Genomic DNA, 16,458 nt, shown 5'->3' on the forward strand with positions numbered 1-16,458 from the left:
CTAGCACTAGGTCATTGGTCTCCAGCTGCAGTAGATCATTCGTCTCCTGCTGCACAAGGTCATTGGTCTCCAGCTGCACTAGGTCATTGGTCTCCTGCTGCACTAGGTCATTGGTCTCCTGCTGCACTAGGTCATTGGTCTCCTTCTGCACTAGGTCATTGGTCTCCAGCTGCACTAGGTCATTGGTCTCCAGCTGCACTAGGTCATTGGTCTCCAGCTGCACTAGGTCATTGGTCTCCAGCTGCACTAGGTCATTGGTCTACAGCTGCACTAGGTCATTGGTCTACAGCTGCACTAGGTCATTGGTCTCAAGCTGTTCCAGGTCATTGGTCTCCAGCTGCACTAGGTCATTGGTCTCAAGCTGCACCAGGTCATTGGTCTACAGCTGCACTAGGTCATTGGTCTCCAGCTGCACTAGGTCATTGGTCTACAGCTGCACTAGGTCATTGGTCTCAAGCTGTTCCAGGTCATTGGTCTCCAGCTGCACTAGGTCATTGGTCTCCAGCTGCACCAGGTCATTGGTCTCCAGCTGCACTAGGTCATTGGTCTACAGCTGCACTAGGTCATTGGTCTACAGCTGCACTAGGTCATTGGTCTCAAGCTGTTCCAGGTCATTGGTCTCCAGCTGCACTAGGTCATTGGTCTCAAGCTGCACCAGGTCATTGGTCTACAGCTGCACTAGGTCATTGGTCTCAAGCTGTTCCAGGTCATTGGTCTCCAGCTGCACTAGGTCATTGGTCTCAAGCTGCACCAGGTCATTGGTCTCCAGCTGCACTAGGTCATTGGTCTACAGCTGCACTAGGTCATTGGTCTCAAGCTGTTCCAGGTCATTGGTCTCCAGCTGCACTAGGTCATTGGTCTCCAGCTGCACCAGGTCATTGGTCTCCAGCTGCACTAGGTCATTGGTCTACAGCTGCACTAGGTCATTGGTCTACAGCTGCACTAGGTCATTGGTCTCAAGCTGTTCCAGGTCATTGGTCTCCAGCTGCACTAGGTCATTGGTCTCAAGCTGCACCAGGTCATTGGTCTACAGCTGCACTAGGTCATTGGTCTCAAGCTGTTCCAGGTCATTGGTCTCCAGCTGCACCAGGTCATTGGTCTCAAGCTGCACCAGGTCATTGGTCTCCAGCTTCACTAGGTCTGTTGTCTCCAGCATTAGTCGTCCCTCAGTCCATAACCCATGTGGGTCATCAAGCTCCTTACCCACAAGGCTCAGAGGTATCAGTTTCTCTAGTAGGCCCAGAGGTCTACTATTCTCCAAGTCCAGCGTCAGTTTCCCTGGTAGGTCCAGAGTCATTCTCCCTGTCAGGTTCAGATTTGTTCTCCCTGTCATGTTCAGAGTCAGTTTCCCTGTCAGGTCCAGAGTCATTCTGCCAGTCAGGTCCAGAGTCGGTTTCCCTGTCACGTCCAGAGTCTTGTTTCCCTTTCTGGTCCAGACACGTTCTCCCTGTCAAGCCTAAAGTTATCAGCACTAGTCTCCCAGCCTTTAGCCGTTCTAGTTCCACTGTCTCCAGCTCTAGTCGGCCCTCAGTCCACTGCTCTGCCAGGCTATAGGTTCTCTGCCCAACTAGGTTTGCAGCATCTGCCCTCAGTTAGTCGGCAACAACCAGCCTCAGTCGGCAAGCAGTCAGCTCCCTCAGTGCTACATGCCAAACCACCTGCCCTAGTTCTAGGCCCTGGGTTTCCTGTCCCGCTAGACCAAGAGTTATCTGCTCCTCTAGGTGTGCAGTTATACAGTTCGCAGCCCACACCCAGTCGCCTATACTAGCGCTAGACTATTCGTTCCCAGCTTGGCTAGGTTTGCATGCTCCCACTATACCTGGCTTGCAGTCCTCAGATTTAGTAGTGGGTTCCAAGTCCCCTGCCCTGCTAGGCCCTCAGCTCCCTGACCTGGGGAAACCATCATTCCCTGACCGCCCACCTCCTGCCTTGGACGACTCTCAGCCCTTCACACGTGGGAGACCACCTGACATCGCCTCTGGGGCCCAGCTGCCACCTTCCTCCAGATCCCTGATGATCCTCGCCCAGGGTTCCCCACATGGTCCACCATGGGAGTCATCGCTTTCAGCAGTTGTAAAAGAGTCAACAGCCTCAGCCGCAGACAGTGAGCTGCCAACAACTGTTGTGGCCGTCATGCCACATTCCCCTAGTGCAGTAGGCGAGTCACCTGCTTCAGAGCGCTTGGAAATGCGCATCTGGACACTGCACCTCCCAATAGACCCAGAATTATCTGCTCCTTAAGTCCTGTTAGTTTGGCTGCTCAGCCCACCTAAGTTATCCCTCACCAATCATAGCCCTGCCATTCCCAACCAATCAGAGCACTTGGAAATGCACATCTGGACACTGCACCCACCCGCTCAGGTCAGAGTGTTATCGTCGTCCGAAGGGAGAAGACACAGATTTCGGAGGACTTTTATTGTCGACAGTAACACGAATATCTGAATTTTGAGCGAGCATTTTCAAGTGTTCTAGGAACATAACAGCTTACTTAAATCTCACAAATCTATGTTTTGGAATATATGACCAAAATTATGCTATTTACACTTTGTACAACATTTACACACTAGAATCAATGTTTCTGACTAATATCGAAGCAGCATCGGCCTTTTTCAACCAGAGAAGTTGGTTTTTGAGTTCAGCTGCCCTTTAAGGTCTCAAAATGACCTATGAGGTCATCACAGTGAGCCAATCCCCCAGCCTGCACAGCCGTCTGCCCATGTCAGCGATGCCTGGGCAGACGACTGTCCCTTCTGGAGAAGTATGATGGCGCTCCTGTAACGGGCTTCCTCCTTCTCCTCATCCGAAGAGGAGTAGCAGGGATTTGACCAAAATGCAGCGGGTTGTGAATACATATTGATTTAATAGACAAAACGGAAAAACACGACAAACACTTGAATAATTACAAAACAAATAAACGAATGTAGACAGACCTGGACACGAACTTACATACAACGTGAAGAACGCATGAACCAGGAAAACAGACTACATAAAACGAACGAACTAACAAAAACCGGAACAGTCCCGTGTGGCGTAACATACAGACACTGACACAGGAGACAATCACCCACAAACAAACAGTGAGAACAACCTACCTTAATATGACTCTCAATTAGAGGAAAACGCAAAACACCTGCCTCTAATTAAGAGCCATACCAGGCAACCCAAAACCAACATAGAAACAGCAAACATAGACTGCCCACCCAAAACTCACGCCCTGACCATCACACACATACAAAACAACAGAAAACAGGTCAGGAACGTGACAGCTCCATCGAAATGCTGTGGCTTCCTACTCCAGTGCTCCCTCTATTTCGCCTATCAGACAGGAGCCCCCACCACCGAGAGTTCCAAGGTTGCCACGGTCATTTCCCTGCTGACCGGACGGTCGTTGGAACGGGCTACAGCTGTCTGGGAGAGAGGAGAGGAGGACTTGGGTTCCTATGAGAGGTTCATGGTTCTGTTCAGGGCTGTCTTCGACCATCCTCCAGAGGGCAGAGATGGAGGTGAGAGACTTTTCCAACTCCAGCAGGGTGCCCAGATCACTGCGGATTAAGCCCTCACCTTTTGGACTGTGGCAGCCTCCAGCGGATGGAATGAGCCGGCGGTCCGCACTCTATTCCACAGTGGACTGCACAAAGAGGTACAGACAGAGTTGGCCTGTCGGTATGACAACATATCCTTGGACGCTCTCATCGCGATGGCCATCTGTCTGGATAACCTTCTTCAGGAGCACCGGAGGTGTCCACCTCGCCACTCTCCTCCCTCTTTTGGCTGTCCTGATGCCGAGCCGGAACCCATGGAGGTAGGGGCCACACACCTCTCCATGGCAGAGCGGCGTCGCTGGAGACAGCTGGGGCTCTGTCCCTATTGAGGCCAGGAGGGACACCAGCTTCAGCGGTGTCCGGTGCGTCCCAACCGCGACCATTGGGATCCGGCACAGTTACGCACATCACAGCACCCCACCCTCACCGTGGGACCCATGCACCAGGAAAGCTTTCTCTTCCTCAACATCACCACACCTGTACACGAAGTGATCCTCGGCTCCAACTTCATAACCCCACCATCTCTTGGTCGAAAATGAGAATCACCGCCTGGGGACTAGGATGCCGGAGGACCTGCTTTTCCTCACCCTTTGGTTCCTCGTCGGTGGTGGGTCCTGTGTTTGTCCTTCAGCCCATTAATCTGTCCTCCCATATTGTTGGCCCTGTGTTTTGGGACTTTGCCCACTATGTCAACTCATGTTCCATCTCCCCGGCACGCTCCAGCAGAGAAACTACTTCCTGTGCCTCAGCGGCCTTGGTCACATCTGTCCATAGACTTTGAATTGGGGACCACGGTCGGAAACAATGTCCTCCGGAAGGCCATACTGCCGGAAGACATGCTGGAATAGTGCCTCAGCGACCTGTGGAGCGGTAGGTGGACCAGAGAGAAGGAAAAAATTCAGATAATCTCTCAACAACAACCAAAATAGTGCTAAAACCATAATCAAGGGGTGATTGGGTCAGAATACAGTGGGGTTGTTCTGATGTCTGACAAATAGTATTTGTTCCAATGATTTAACTGAGACAAAGTGTCCATCAACTTGAAGAAGTTTGGTTCATAATTTTTTTTAAGTCTATGGAATGTTCATATGGAATGCCACTTCATTTTGACTGCATGTGCTATAGTGCATATGTAACAGTTTAGCTTCTGTCCCTCTCCTCGCCCCTACCTGGGCTCGAACCAGGGACCCTCTGCACACATCAACAACTGCCTCCCACGAAGCATCGTTACCCATCGCTCCACAAAAGCCGTGGCCCGTGCAGAGCAAGGGGAACAACAGAGCGAGTGACGTCACCGATTGAGACGTTATTAGCGCGCACCCCGCTAACTAGCTAGCCATTTCACACCGGTTACACATATCCCATACTGCCCTACAAAGGCAAAACGCAGTAACTATGTAATTTATTTTACTGCAAAATCTCACTTCAAAGTCTTTTTCTGTCTAGACAGACACCAATTTCTGATACTCCATGATATATTCTGATCAACTGGCTTGTTCTTGTGTCAGGAAACAAAATACCACATTTATCAGATAATATACCTGGCTATTACATCAGATCAAATTCATAGTTACTGGGTTTTGCCTTTGTAGGTCAGCATAAACATGCCATTTCATCAACTTCCCTACTGTCAACTTTCCAACACACTGACTAGCTGACATGTGGCGTGCCATTATGTCTCCTGAGGTTCTGGATTATGTTCCAAACTGAGCACTGACATCACCCAAACCAGTTAGTCTGCACAGTTATCCTATTTCCCATGTAAAATAGCCTTTGAGTGACCAAAACATCACCCATATTTTAATATCCCCATTAAAATGCTCAGTTATGAAAATGTACTTTTTATCTAATCTCTAACTACCAGTAAGACTGAAGGACAGGCTAGATGGGCACAGCAACATCCAATCCTGTTATACATTACATCATGCTTTCATTAATGATTTGTTTATCCAACATTTTGTTCATTTGTGTGCTCACGTGCGTGTGTGTGTGTGTGTGCGTGTGGAGACTCCTGGGAGGGGTGTCTGTCAGTAACTCAGTGATAAATAGAGAGGTTTTTCTCAGAGTTTGTCAGAAGGCTGACCTGACAGGATCACACACAGGACCAAGCAGGAGCAGGACCTCAGCATTTTGACCTTTTACTACAAATGGAGAAACATGAAGATGTTCAGTACTGTTTTCAAGACAGAAACTCTTCTTGCAGAAAGGTTTTGCTATCGACATCTATCTACATAACACTGTACATCTTCTTCTCATTGATTTCAGCAGTTACAGTATTTTTGAACGTACTGGTGATCATCTCCATCTCTCACTTCAAGCAGCTCCACACTCCAACCAACCTGCTCATCCTCTCTCTGGCTGTGTCAGATCTCCTGGTGGGACTGATTGTGATACCAGTAACGACTGTAGCATTAATGGAATCATGCTGGGGTTTTGGGAAATATTTCTGTGTGTTTCAGATCTACATTACTTTCTTATGTACTTCTTTATCTCTGGGTAATTTGGTCTTGATATCTATTGACCGCTATGTTGCTGTGTGTGATCCCTTATTGTACCACTCTAAAACAACAATAACAAGAATCATGTGTTGTATATCCATTACCTGGTGTTGTTGTATCATATACCGTGCTGCTATTATAAAAAACTTTGTAAATGTACAGGTACCAAGTAGGTGTTTGAATGAATGTTTTATTGTTGAAGGAATAACCTGGGGTAATATAATTGACCTTGTATTTACAATGGTTGTCCCGTGCTCTATCATTATAACACTTTATATGAAAATCTTTGTGGTGGCCAGATCACAGGCCAGAAAGGTATTTTCAAAAGAGGCTGCCAGTGTGTCTGGTGTTAAAACTGTACAGGCAAATAAGTCTGAGAGAAAAGCAGCAAAAACTCTAGCTATTGTTGTTTTCAACTATTTAATTTGTTGGATTCCATTTTTATTTTCTTTCTTTTTGTATTTTTTAATTGACAGTTTATTTTCAGTTATGATCATCGGCTTTCTGCCACTTGCCAATTCCTTAATTAATCCAATAATTTATGCTTTCTTTTATCCGTGGTTCAAAGTGACAGCTAAACGTATTTTAACTCTGAACTTTTAATTGTTTTTATTTTTTTATCCTTTATTTAACTAGGCAAGTCAGTTAAGAACGAATTCTTATTTACAATGTCGGCCTAACTTAACTTAAGGCATAAATATAGTTCATATGTTTTTATTCCTACGTTTGACAAACATGTTTGATATAGTTTTGTAATACAATTGTTGTAATTGCTTCTTTCATGTAACAATACACCGACATTACTTATCTCAGTGTTGTCATCATACGTGTGGTGTTGATACCCAATGATTTGTCTGGATTGGAATGACTAGGAGAAGGCATAAGAAGGAATAAGCTTGTTTTATAAAATACATTGTAGTTATTTTGGGTTGTATTTTCCAAATACCAAAGTCTGTGGTTGTTCCATGTTATTTAATGATAAATAGTATGGAAGTATTCTAAAAGTACATTTTGAGGATGTCTATGTTGTTTAACATCACCCTCTAGTGGCTGAATTGGGACACAATGCCTTCAACAAGTGCAGTAAAATTTTAATGTACAATATGCATGATATCGGATAATGGACAAGTCTATCTCAATGGTATATGTAAGTAGTTGAGGGTAAAATGCAAGAATATGCAAATATGTGTAACACTTTATAATGTTCAGTAATAAGCCATTTGTAAGGCATTTACAGTTTGGTCACCATTTATGAGTACACCCACATTTGTTAAATGTTAATCAGCTTTGTATTCTCACATTTATAAATAACTACTATATGCTTTAATTATTCAACACAACAGAGCAGGAGACCACAGCAGACACTTCAACCTCAGCATACTGGGTATGAACAGTACCACTACTCTCACTACATCACTGCTGCCAGGTCAGGGGTCACACCAGAGCAGCTCTCTCAGATACTGTTTACTCTGAATGAATATAGAGATTGGGTAACACACTAAATAATTCATAATGGTTAAGTAAACAGTTTATTCATAATTTGTTTATCATTACTCCCACATTGTTTTAGTAAGCTAGTTATTCACACATTTATAAACAACTTTTTATAGTCTGTAATAATGATTTATAAGATAATTCATCAGATATTTAATAAATATCTTTATAAACCATTTACTGATTATTAGTAAAGTAGTTTTGCAGTCCCTAATCTAAAGTGAGGACTATTCATACTTTCTTAATAATTTAAATGTTTGAACAGAGACAAGTGTAATTTCTCACAAAAAGATGGACATGCTATTGGTAGACACTCCAGCAGGACCTGATGCTCCTTAAGGTCTCAAAATGACCTAGAACATATCAATGGTTAAACAATAAGCACACAACACAGAGGATGTTAAAGGAAATTTATTGAACATTTTATTCCAAAACAGTCACATTGTTGTGGTAGTGTGCTGAAGTAGTAACATGTTTTGTCTGAAAATGCTGACATTCGTGTTTGTTGGCAGTGACTTTCAAATACCAAAGTGTGGATTGCAGTCACTCATTAGAGCAGTTCATAGACTGTTTACAGGGTAATGGAACCAATATCTAAATACATAATTTAACTGAACATTACTTTTAAAGGGTTACTACCTTTAATACAATACAAGTGAGGTTGTCCAAATACCTATGACTTCTTCAAATGGGGGGACTAGATACATAAGGTGTTTTCATTTCTAAACGGTAAAACAGATATGTATGAAAATACCCTCAAATAAAAGGTGACATTCTATGATGTCACCTCATATGCAACAATTGATCTCAAATCCAAAATGCTGGAGTAAAGAGCCAAGTTTAAAAACAGTTTTACTGCAGAGTTTTACACCCACTGGGCACATATTTGTTGAATCAACGTTTTCTTTTGAATCAACATGGAGTAGACATTACATTGACGTCTGTGCACAGTGGGCAGAGATTGTTTACTGTATGTGAAGTGGCCATAGGATGACAGTATAATTCACAATATGTGACTGAGAGGGATAACTAGACTCATTCTATATGAAAGAGAATTATGTCTGTTCTATAAAGTCAATTTCTATCTGAACTTTCTGTGTAAGGTGAAAAGTGTGTCTGTGCCAAACTGAGAAGAGACCATCTGTCTGAATAATACCAGACTTCATTACAGGAGACTCCCTGAATATATTGGTGATGAAAAACAATATGCACAAAACATGTCAAATCAAACTTTCCTTATATTTACTCCACCTACCACCCACACCCTTCGAGTTAACCCTAACAGTCCTGAGGCTCCAGCATAAAAATGGTCTGCAGGATGGTGTGGTCGGTGCCGTTCAGTCTCTCGCTCAGCGTCAATGGGCACTCTCCGTGGTGGAAGTTGGCCAGGTAGCCCTGTGGAGGGATTATTCAAATTAGCCTAATTTTCAGCTCTATGTATAGTTCACATCCCGATTGATTGTGCCGTGGTTGATGCTTCAAGTTTCAGCAACACAAAGCTGTCATGGAAGTTACTTGAATCTGGCCTATTGTGAAGTTAATAACTCTGATTAATAAAGCCTCGTCATGTGCAATGAAACATGTTGTTTTGTGGCCTACAGAGAGGCAAATATCAAAGGTTAGAGTGTGATTAAAATGAGCCCAGAGCAGACAGTGGCAACCCATGTGGTTACTGTGGAGTAGGCTAGTGTATAAGGAAAGTAGCCTTCCTAAAGACCCCCTAGTCATTTTCAAACTGTCACTAATTGTGCTGTCAATTGAAGTTCTTATTTTATGTGTACTAGACAAAATTATATATCTGAAACATTTGTCAGGAATTCCTGTAACTTTGATGAGATAATTATCGAGTTAATACAACATAATTATCACATTAATACAAGATAATTATCACTTTAATATGTGATACTGAAATTATCTCATATTATCTTCTTAAATGTTAATTCCCCAATTTAGGGGACTTTCATTTTGATTCTGTGTTTAATAGCCATATGTATAGGAGTGATTGCAGGGTACAGTGAAAATCTCAGGCTCCGACCTTGAACATGCAGGACTAAGTGAAATAAAATATTGAAAATGGTAATAACATTATATATTTTTTGAAATAGCATTATAAATACTTGTCCATTGGGGTGGAGGCAAAGTAAAAACTGCTAATGTTGTGGGGGGGAATGACCATAGGGGGAGCAGCATGACCATTGAACGGGTGTGGGGACCAAGGTAAATAAAAAGAACAAAAAAATAGAATAAACATATTAACAACTGCAACAGTGATGAATGTGGTTGGGGTGGGGGCGGAGTAAAAGGCAGTTGGGGGGTAGCGGTGGGGGTTGGGGGAGTAGCAGGGGGGGGGGAGCAGGTAGCTGAATAGCTGGTGGCTATTCAGCAGCCTGATATTCTAAGGGTAGAAACTATCGGACAGTCTTCCAGTTTTTGCCATGATGCTCCTGTGTTGCGTCTGAGTGTTTGAAGCAGGGAGAACAGGGCATAGGTGGCTGAGGTCCCTGATGGTCTTCTTGGCCTCCCTGCGGATTTGGTGTTGTAGGGTTCTTGTAGGGCAGACAACGTTCACCCAATGGTGCGTTTGGCTGCACGTATCACCCTCTGAAGCTTCTTGCGGTCCGCGGCAGTGGAGTTGGTGGCTGAGGGGGACAGGCCTAATTTCTAAAGTATCCTGAGGTTGAAGAGTCACTGTTGTGCCTTCGGTGTCTGTGTGGTTAGACCATTTGGGGCCCCTGTGTTGAGAATCAGCGTTGAAGAGGTAATGTTGCCTTCTTTCACCGTGAGCTTTGTAATGAGCTTATAGGGCACTATGGCCATTTTATCAAGAGATATGGTACTAATTGATTATTCAATAATACATTCACAGGTGGATAGAGACATCAATGAATGAGAGGAGTGCACCAGAAAATCAGTTGGATTTTCTCTGACCACTAACTATATAAAACATGATTACAGTATTAAGGCAGCTGAAATGTTATAAATCTTATTGATTTTGAGTATATGTAGATTATCAACAGAAAAACTCAATCACTATTTTTCATGAATAGGTTGTTCATAGCATTTAAAAATTGAAACTGAAATCTACGATGTACTATTTGTCATCCTATTTACTATAGCAGTGCAAACTAGTGCAAAAAGTGCATACGAAGCATAGATAAGCAACAAATCTGAGCTATATAACATTGTAAGGCATTACTAGGTACTGTTCATGGCTCTCTCATGAAGATATGTTTTATATGGCCATCCACTTTATATTAACATTAAAATATCTTGTTAATCTTTAAGCCGATGTATAACACTTGTATGTTTTATGAATGTTAATTAAGAGTATTTCTGTATTTTGAATTTGGCGCTCTGCAATGTCACCGGATGTTGGCCAGGTGGGACGCTAGCGTTTCTGTACTAAAGATTTAGAAGAAAATTTAAAAGGAGAAAATGTATTTTACCTATAACTTCTTGTTAATCCAGCCACAGTGTCAGATTTCAAAAAGGCTTTACGGCGAAAGCATACCATGCGATTATCTGAGGACAGCGCCACGCTTACAAAAGCATACAAACATTTACCAGCGGAGTAGAGGAGTCACGAAGGTCAGAAATAGCGATAAAATTATTCACTTACCTTTGATGATCTTCATATGGTTGCACACACAAGACTCCATGTTACACAATAAATGTTCGATTTGTTCGATAAAGTCCCTTTTTATATCCAAAACCTCTGTTTTGTTGGCGCATTTTGTTCAGTAATCCACTGGCTCAAAGGCGGTCACAATAGGCAGACGAATTCATCTTAAAAGTAAAAAGTACCGGTAAAGTTCGTCGAAACATGTCAAACGATGTTTATAACCAATTCTCAGTTTGTCTTTTGTCTAAATAATCAATAATATTTCAAACGGACAATAGCGTCTTCAAATGAAAGGAAAAACAATGAATGGCGCGCTCACGGGAGTGCACATAAACCAGCTCGTTTTTCAAAATAAAAGCCTGAAAGCATGTCTAAAGACTGTTGACATCTAGTGGAAGCCATAGGAACTGCAATCTGGGCCCTAACCCAATAGATACTGTATAGGCATTCAATGAAAAACCAGCCACATCAAAAAAAATCTCACTTCCTGTATGGATTTTTCTCAGGTTTTCACCTGCCATATCAGTTCTGTTATACTCACAGACATTATTTTAACAGTTTTGGAGACTGGAGTGTTTTCTGTCCAATACTACCAATTATATGCATATCCTAGCTTCTGGGCCTGAGTAACAGGCAGTTTACATTGGGCACCTTCTTCATCCAAGCTTCCCAATACTGCCCCCTACCCTAGAGAGGTTAATAAAAGTTTACTATGCAATATTAAACTATACCACTAATGTTTTTTTTACTAAACCTTACATATTATCATTAAACAATATTACACTTTAAAACCCAATAAATGTTTATATGTACCATTATTTTTGTAGGAATGACAGTTTATCACTATTTTCTTAGAAAATAAGGCATTAGATCCTTTTCAGGGTCCTATTGTAACCTGACACCATCCACGCAGCCTGGCCTCAAACACATAAACACACCCCAGCTGACCAATTTCTCTTGTGTATAGAGAGAGAGACACAGAGATACAGATAGGAGAGACAGACAGAGATTTAATTAAAGGTACATTACATTTTCTTTGAAAATCGTATTATTTTCCTCTAAATCTTTAGTACAGAAATGCATACATATTACTATTATTAAAATGTACTAAGCAATATTAAACTATACCACTAACGTTTTTTTTTGTGCCGAACATATTATTATTAAACAATACTACACTTTAATACCCAATAAATGTTTAAATGTATAGTTATTTTTTGTAGGAGACTGTTTATTATTATTTTCTTAGAAAAGAAGGCTTTTGCTCCTTGATCAGGGTCTCTCTCTCTCTCTCTCTCTGCTTGTAACACCCATAGCTTGTAACCTGACACCAACCATGCAGCCTGGCCTCAGACACACACAAACACACACATCCCAACGAACCAATGTCTTTTGTGTGTAGAGAGAGAGATTTTATTTGAAAGTATTTTTATTTTCTTCTAAATCTTTAGTAAAGAAATGCATACATATTACAATTATGAAAAAGTTCCCTGTACAATATTAAACTATAACACTAATGTTTTTTTACTGAACCTTTATATGAATCATACACGTTATTATTACACAATACTACACGTTACTGCACAATACATGTTATTATTACACAGTACCACACGTTACTGCACAATACATGTTATTATTACACAATACTACACGTTACTGCACAATACATGTTATTATTACACAGTACCACACGTTACTGCACAATACATGTTATTATTACACAGTACCACACGTTACTGCACAATACATGTTATTATTACACAATACCACCCGTTACTGCACAATACATGTTATTATTATACAATACCACACGTTACTGCACAATACATGTTATTATTATACAATACCACACGTTACTGCACAATACATGTTATTATTACACAATACCACACGTTACTGCACAATACATGTTATTATTATACAATACTACACGTTACTGTACAATACATGTTATTATTACACAATACTACATGTTACTGCACAATACATGTTATTATTATACAATACCACACGTTACTGCACAATACATGTTATTATTACACAATACCACACGTTACTGCACAATACATGTTATTATTACACAATACTACACGTTACTGCACAATACATGTTATTATTATACAATACTACACATTACTGCAAAATACATGTTATTATTACACTATACTACACGTTACTGCACAATACATGTTGTTATTACACAATACCACACGTTACTGCACAATACATGTTATTATTACACTATACTACACGTTACTGCACAATACATGTTATTATTACACAATACTACACATTACTGCACAATACATGTTATTATTACACAATACTACACGTTACTGCACAATACATGTTATTATTATACAATACTACATGTTACTGCACAATACATGTTATTATTATCCTGTTATGGCTGAAGGGGCAGCATTGAGTAACCTGGAAAGAGGTGGCCATTTCAAACGGCCTCGTACTCAATTCTTGCTCGTACCATATGCATATTATTATTACTATTGGATAGAAAACACTCTCTAGTTTCTAAAACCGTTTGAATTATTTCTCTAAGTGAAACAGAACTCCTTTTACAGCCCATTTCCTATCCGGAAGTGAGATTTCCAAAAGCAAGGTCTCTCTTCAAGAGCTTGTCTATAAAAGGGCATGTCACTTAGGACTGTAGAAACACGTCATACACCTTCCCCTGGGTGTCAAGCGGAAGTGAGAGCAGAAATGAGTTGATTATCTTGTTCAGAGATTGAATACATCCTCTTGGAGTGAGAGGTCCGCCATAATTTTTTTTCCGAAGGCGCGAAGTTGGACCTGGAATCGCCTCCTGGAAAACCATCGTTATAGGTGAATATGATCTCCGGCTTCGATTTTATTTGATACATGTCACAATATCATCCTAAAGTATGTTTTTTCAATATAGTTTAATTATATTATTGAAATATATTCGGGACTTTAGACGTGATGCGTTGGAAGAATTTGTTCAAGAAGGAGAGGTTAGCGCCGCACGGCCAGTGTGCTTGCTAATTCAAGAGGGAAATAGTTCGTTCTGGATCCAAACAAAGACGGTTCTGAACAAAGGACCCCTTGTACAACATTCTGATGGAAGATCAACAAAGATAAGGACCCAATTTGGGATGCTATTTCATATATCTGTCGAACTGTGCTATCGCTACCGTTTGCCTTGAATCAATGCTGTTGTGTGTTAGCTATTGTAGTAAGCTAATATAACGATATATTGTGTTTTCGCTGTAAAACACTTAAAAAATCTGAAATATTGGCTGTATTCACAAGATCTTTGTCTTTCATTTGCTATCCACCATATATTTTTCTGAAATGTTTTATGATGAGTAATTAGGTAGTTGACGTTGGTGTCTGTATTTACTCTGGCTACTCCCGTGCTATTTCTGACTGTAGCTATGATGGTAGCAGTAATGTAAAACTGATTTATAGCTCAAATATGCACATTTTTCGAACAAAACATAGATTTATTGTGTAACATGTTATAGGACTGTCATCTGAGGGAGTTGTTTCTAGGTTAGTTAGGTTGGTTCTAGGTTAGTTAGGTTGGCTACCTGCATGCTACCTGCATGCTACCTGTGCTGTGAAAAATGTCTGTCTGTCTTTTGTATTTGGTGGTGAGCTAACATAAATATACGTGGTGTTTTCGCTGTAAAACATTTTAAAAATCGGAAATATTGGCTGTATTCACAAGATCTTTGTCTTTCATTTGCTATCCACCATATATTTTTCTGAAATGTTTTATGATGTGTAATTACGTAGTTGACGTTGGTGTCTGTATTTACTCTGGCTACTCCCGTGCTATTTCTGACTGTAGCTATGATGGTAGCAGTAATGTAAAACTGATTTATAGCTCAAATATGCAAATTTTTTGAACAAAACATAGACTTATTGTGTAACATGTTATAGGACTGTCATCTGAGGAAGTTGTTTCTAGGTTAGTTAGGTTGGTTCTAGGTTAGTTAGGTTGGCTTTGTGCATGCTACCTGCATGCTACCTGTGCTGTGAAAAATGTCTGTCCTCTTTTGTATTTGGTGGTGAGCTAACATAAATATACGTGGTGTTTTCGCTGTAAAACATTTTAAAAATCGGACATGTTGGCTGGATTCACAAGATGTTTATCTTTCAAATGCTGTATTGGACTTGTTAATGTGTGAAAGTTAAATATAAAAAAAAAATAGATTTTGAATTTCGCGCCCTGCACTTGAGCTGGATGTTGTCATAAGTGTACCGGCCTCGGGCTTGCAGCCCTAACAGGTTACAATACCACACGTTACTGCACAATACATGTTATTATTACACAATACCACACGTTACTGCACAATACATGTTATTATTACACAATACCACACGTTACTGCACAATACATGTTATTATTACACAATACCACACGTTACTGCACAATACATGTTATTATTACACAATACTACAAGTTATTGCACAATACATGTTATTATTACACAATACCACACGTTACTGCACAATACATGTTATTATTACACAATACTACAAGTTATTGCACAATACATGTTATTATTATACAATACCACACGTTACTGCACAATACATGTTATTATTATACAATACCACACGTTACTGCACAATACATGTTATTATTACACAATACCACACGTTACTGCACAATACATGTTATTATTATACAATACCACACGTTACTGCACAATACATGTTATTATTACACAATACTACAAGTTATTGCACAATACATGTTATTATTACACAATACTACACATTACTGCACAATACATGTTATTATTACACAATACCACACGTTACTGCACAATACATGTTATTATTATACAATACCACACGTTACTGCACAATACATGTTATTATTATACAATACCACACGTTACTGCACAATACATGTTATTATTACACAATACCACACGTTACTGCACAATACATGTTATTATTATACAATACCACACGTTACTGCACAATACATGTTATTATTACACAATACCACACGTTACTGCACAATACATGTTATTATTACACAATACTACAAGTTATTGCACAATACATGTTATTATTACACAATACCACACGTTACTGCACAATACATGTTATTATTATACAATACCACACGTTACTGCACAATACATGTTATTATTATACAATACCACACGTTACTGCACAATACATGTTATTATTACACAATACCACACGTTACTGCACAATACATGTTATTATTATACAATACCACACGTTACTGCACAATACATGTTATTATTACACAATACCACACGTTACTGCA

The 16,458-nt window shown here is 40.5% G+C and overlaps 1 protein-coding gene and 1 long non-coding RNA gene across 2 annotated transcripts in view; both read left to right on the plus strand.

Moving 5' to 3' along the window:
- LOC139538263 (trace amine-associated receptor 13c-like) overlaps nt 1-6,757 on the plus strand; it is a 56,010-nt gene extending 49,253 nt beyond the window's left edge. Inside the window, exon 4 of the mRNA XM_071340111.1 lies at nt 5,808-6,757. Coding sequence (XP_071196212.1) covers nt 5,808-6,643 — 836 coding nt within the window. The 3' untranslated portion in view covers nt 6,644-6,757. The remainder of the gene's footprint in view (nt 1-5,807) is intronic.
- A 3,153-nt stretch (nt 6,758-9,910) lies between these two features.
- LOC139538982 (uncharacterized) lies at nt 9,911-12,296 on the plus strand. The gene is made up of 2 exons (XR_011667841.1): nt 9,911-10,031; nt 10,179-12,296. It is a non-coding gene; the product is annotated as an uncharacterized lncRNA (long non-coding RNA).
- The last annotated feature ends 4,162 nt before the right edge of the window (nt 12,297-16,458 follow it).

This window comes from Salvelinus alpinus, chromosome 14 (genome assembly GCF_045679555.1).
Source record: "Salvelinus alpinus chromosome 14, SLU_Salpinus.1, whole genome shotgun sequence".
Lineage (NCBI taxonomy): Eukaryota > Metazoa > Chordata > Actinopteri > Salmoniformes > Salmonidae > Salvelinus > Salvelinus alpinus.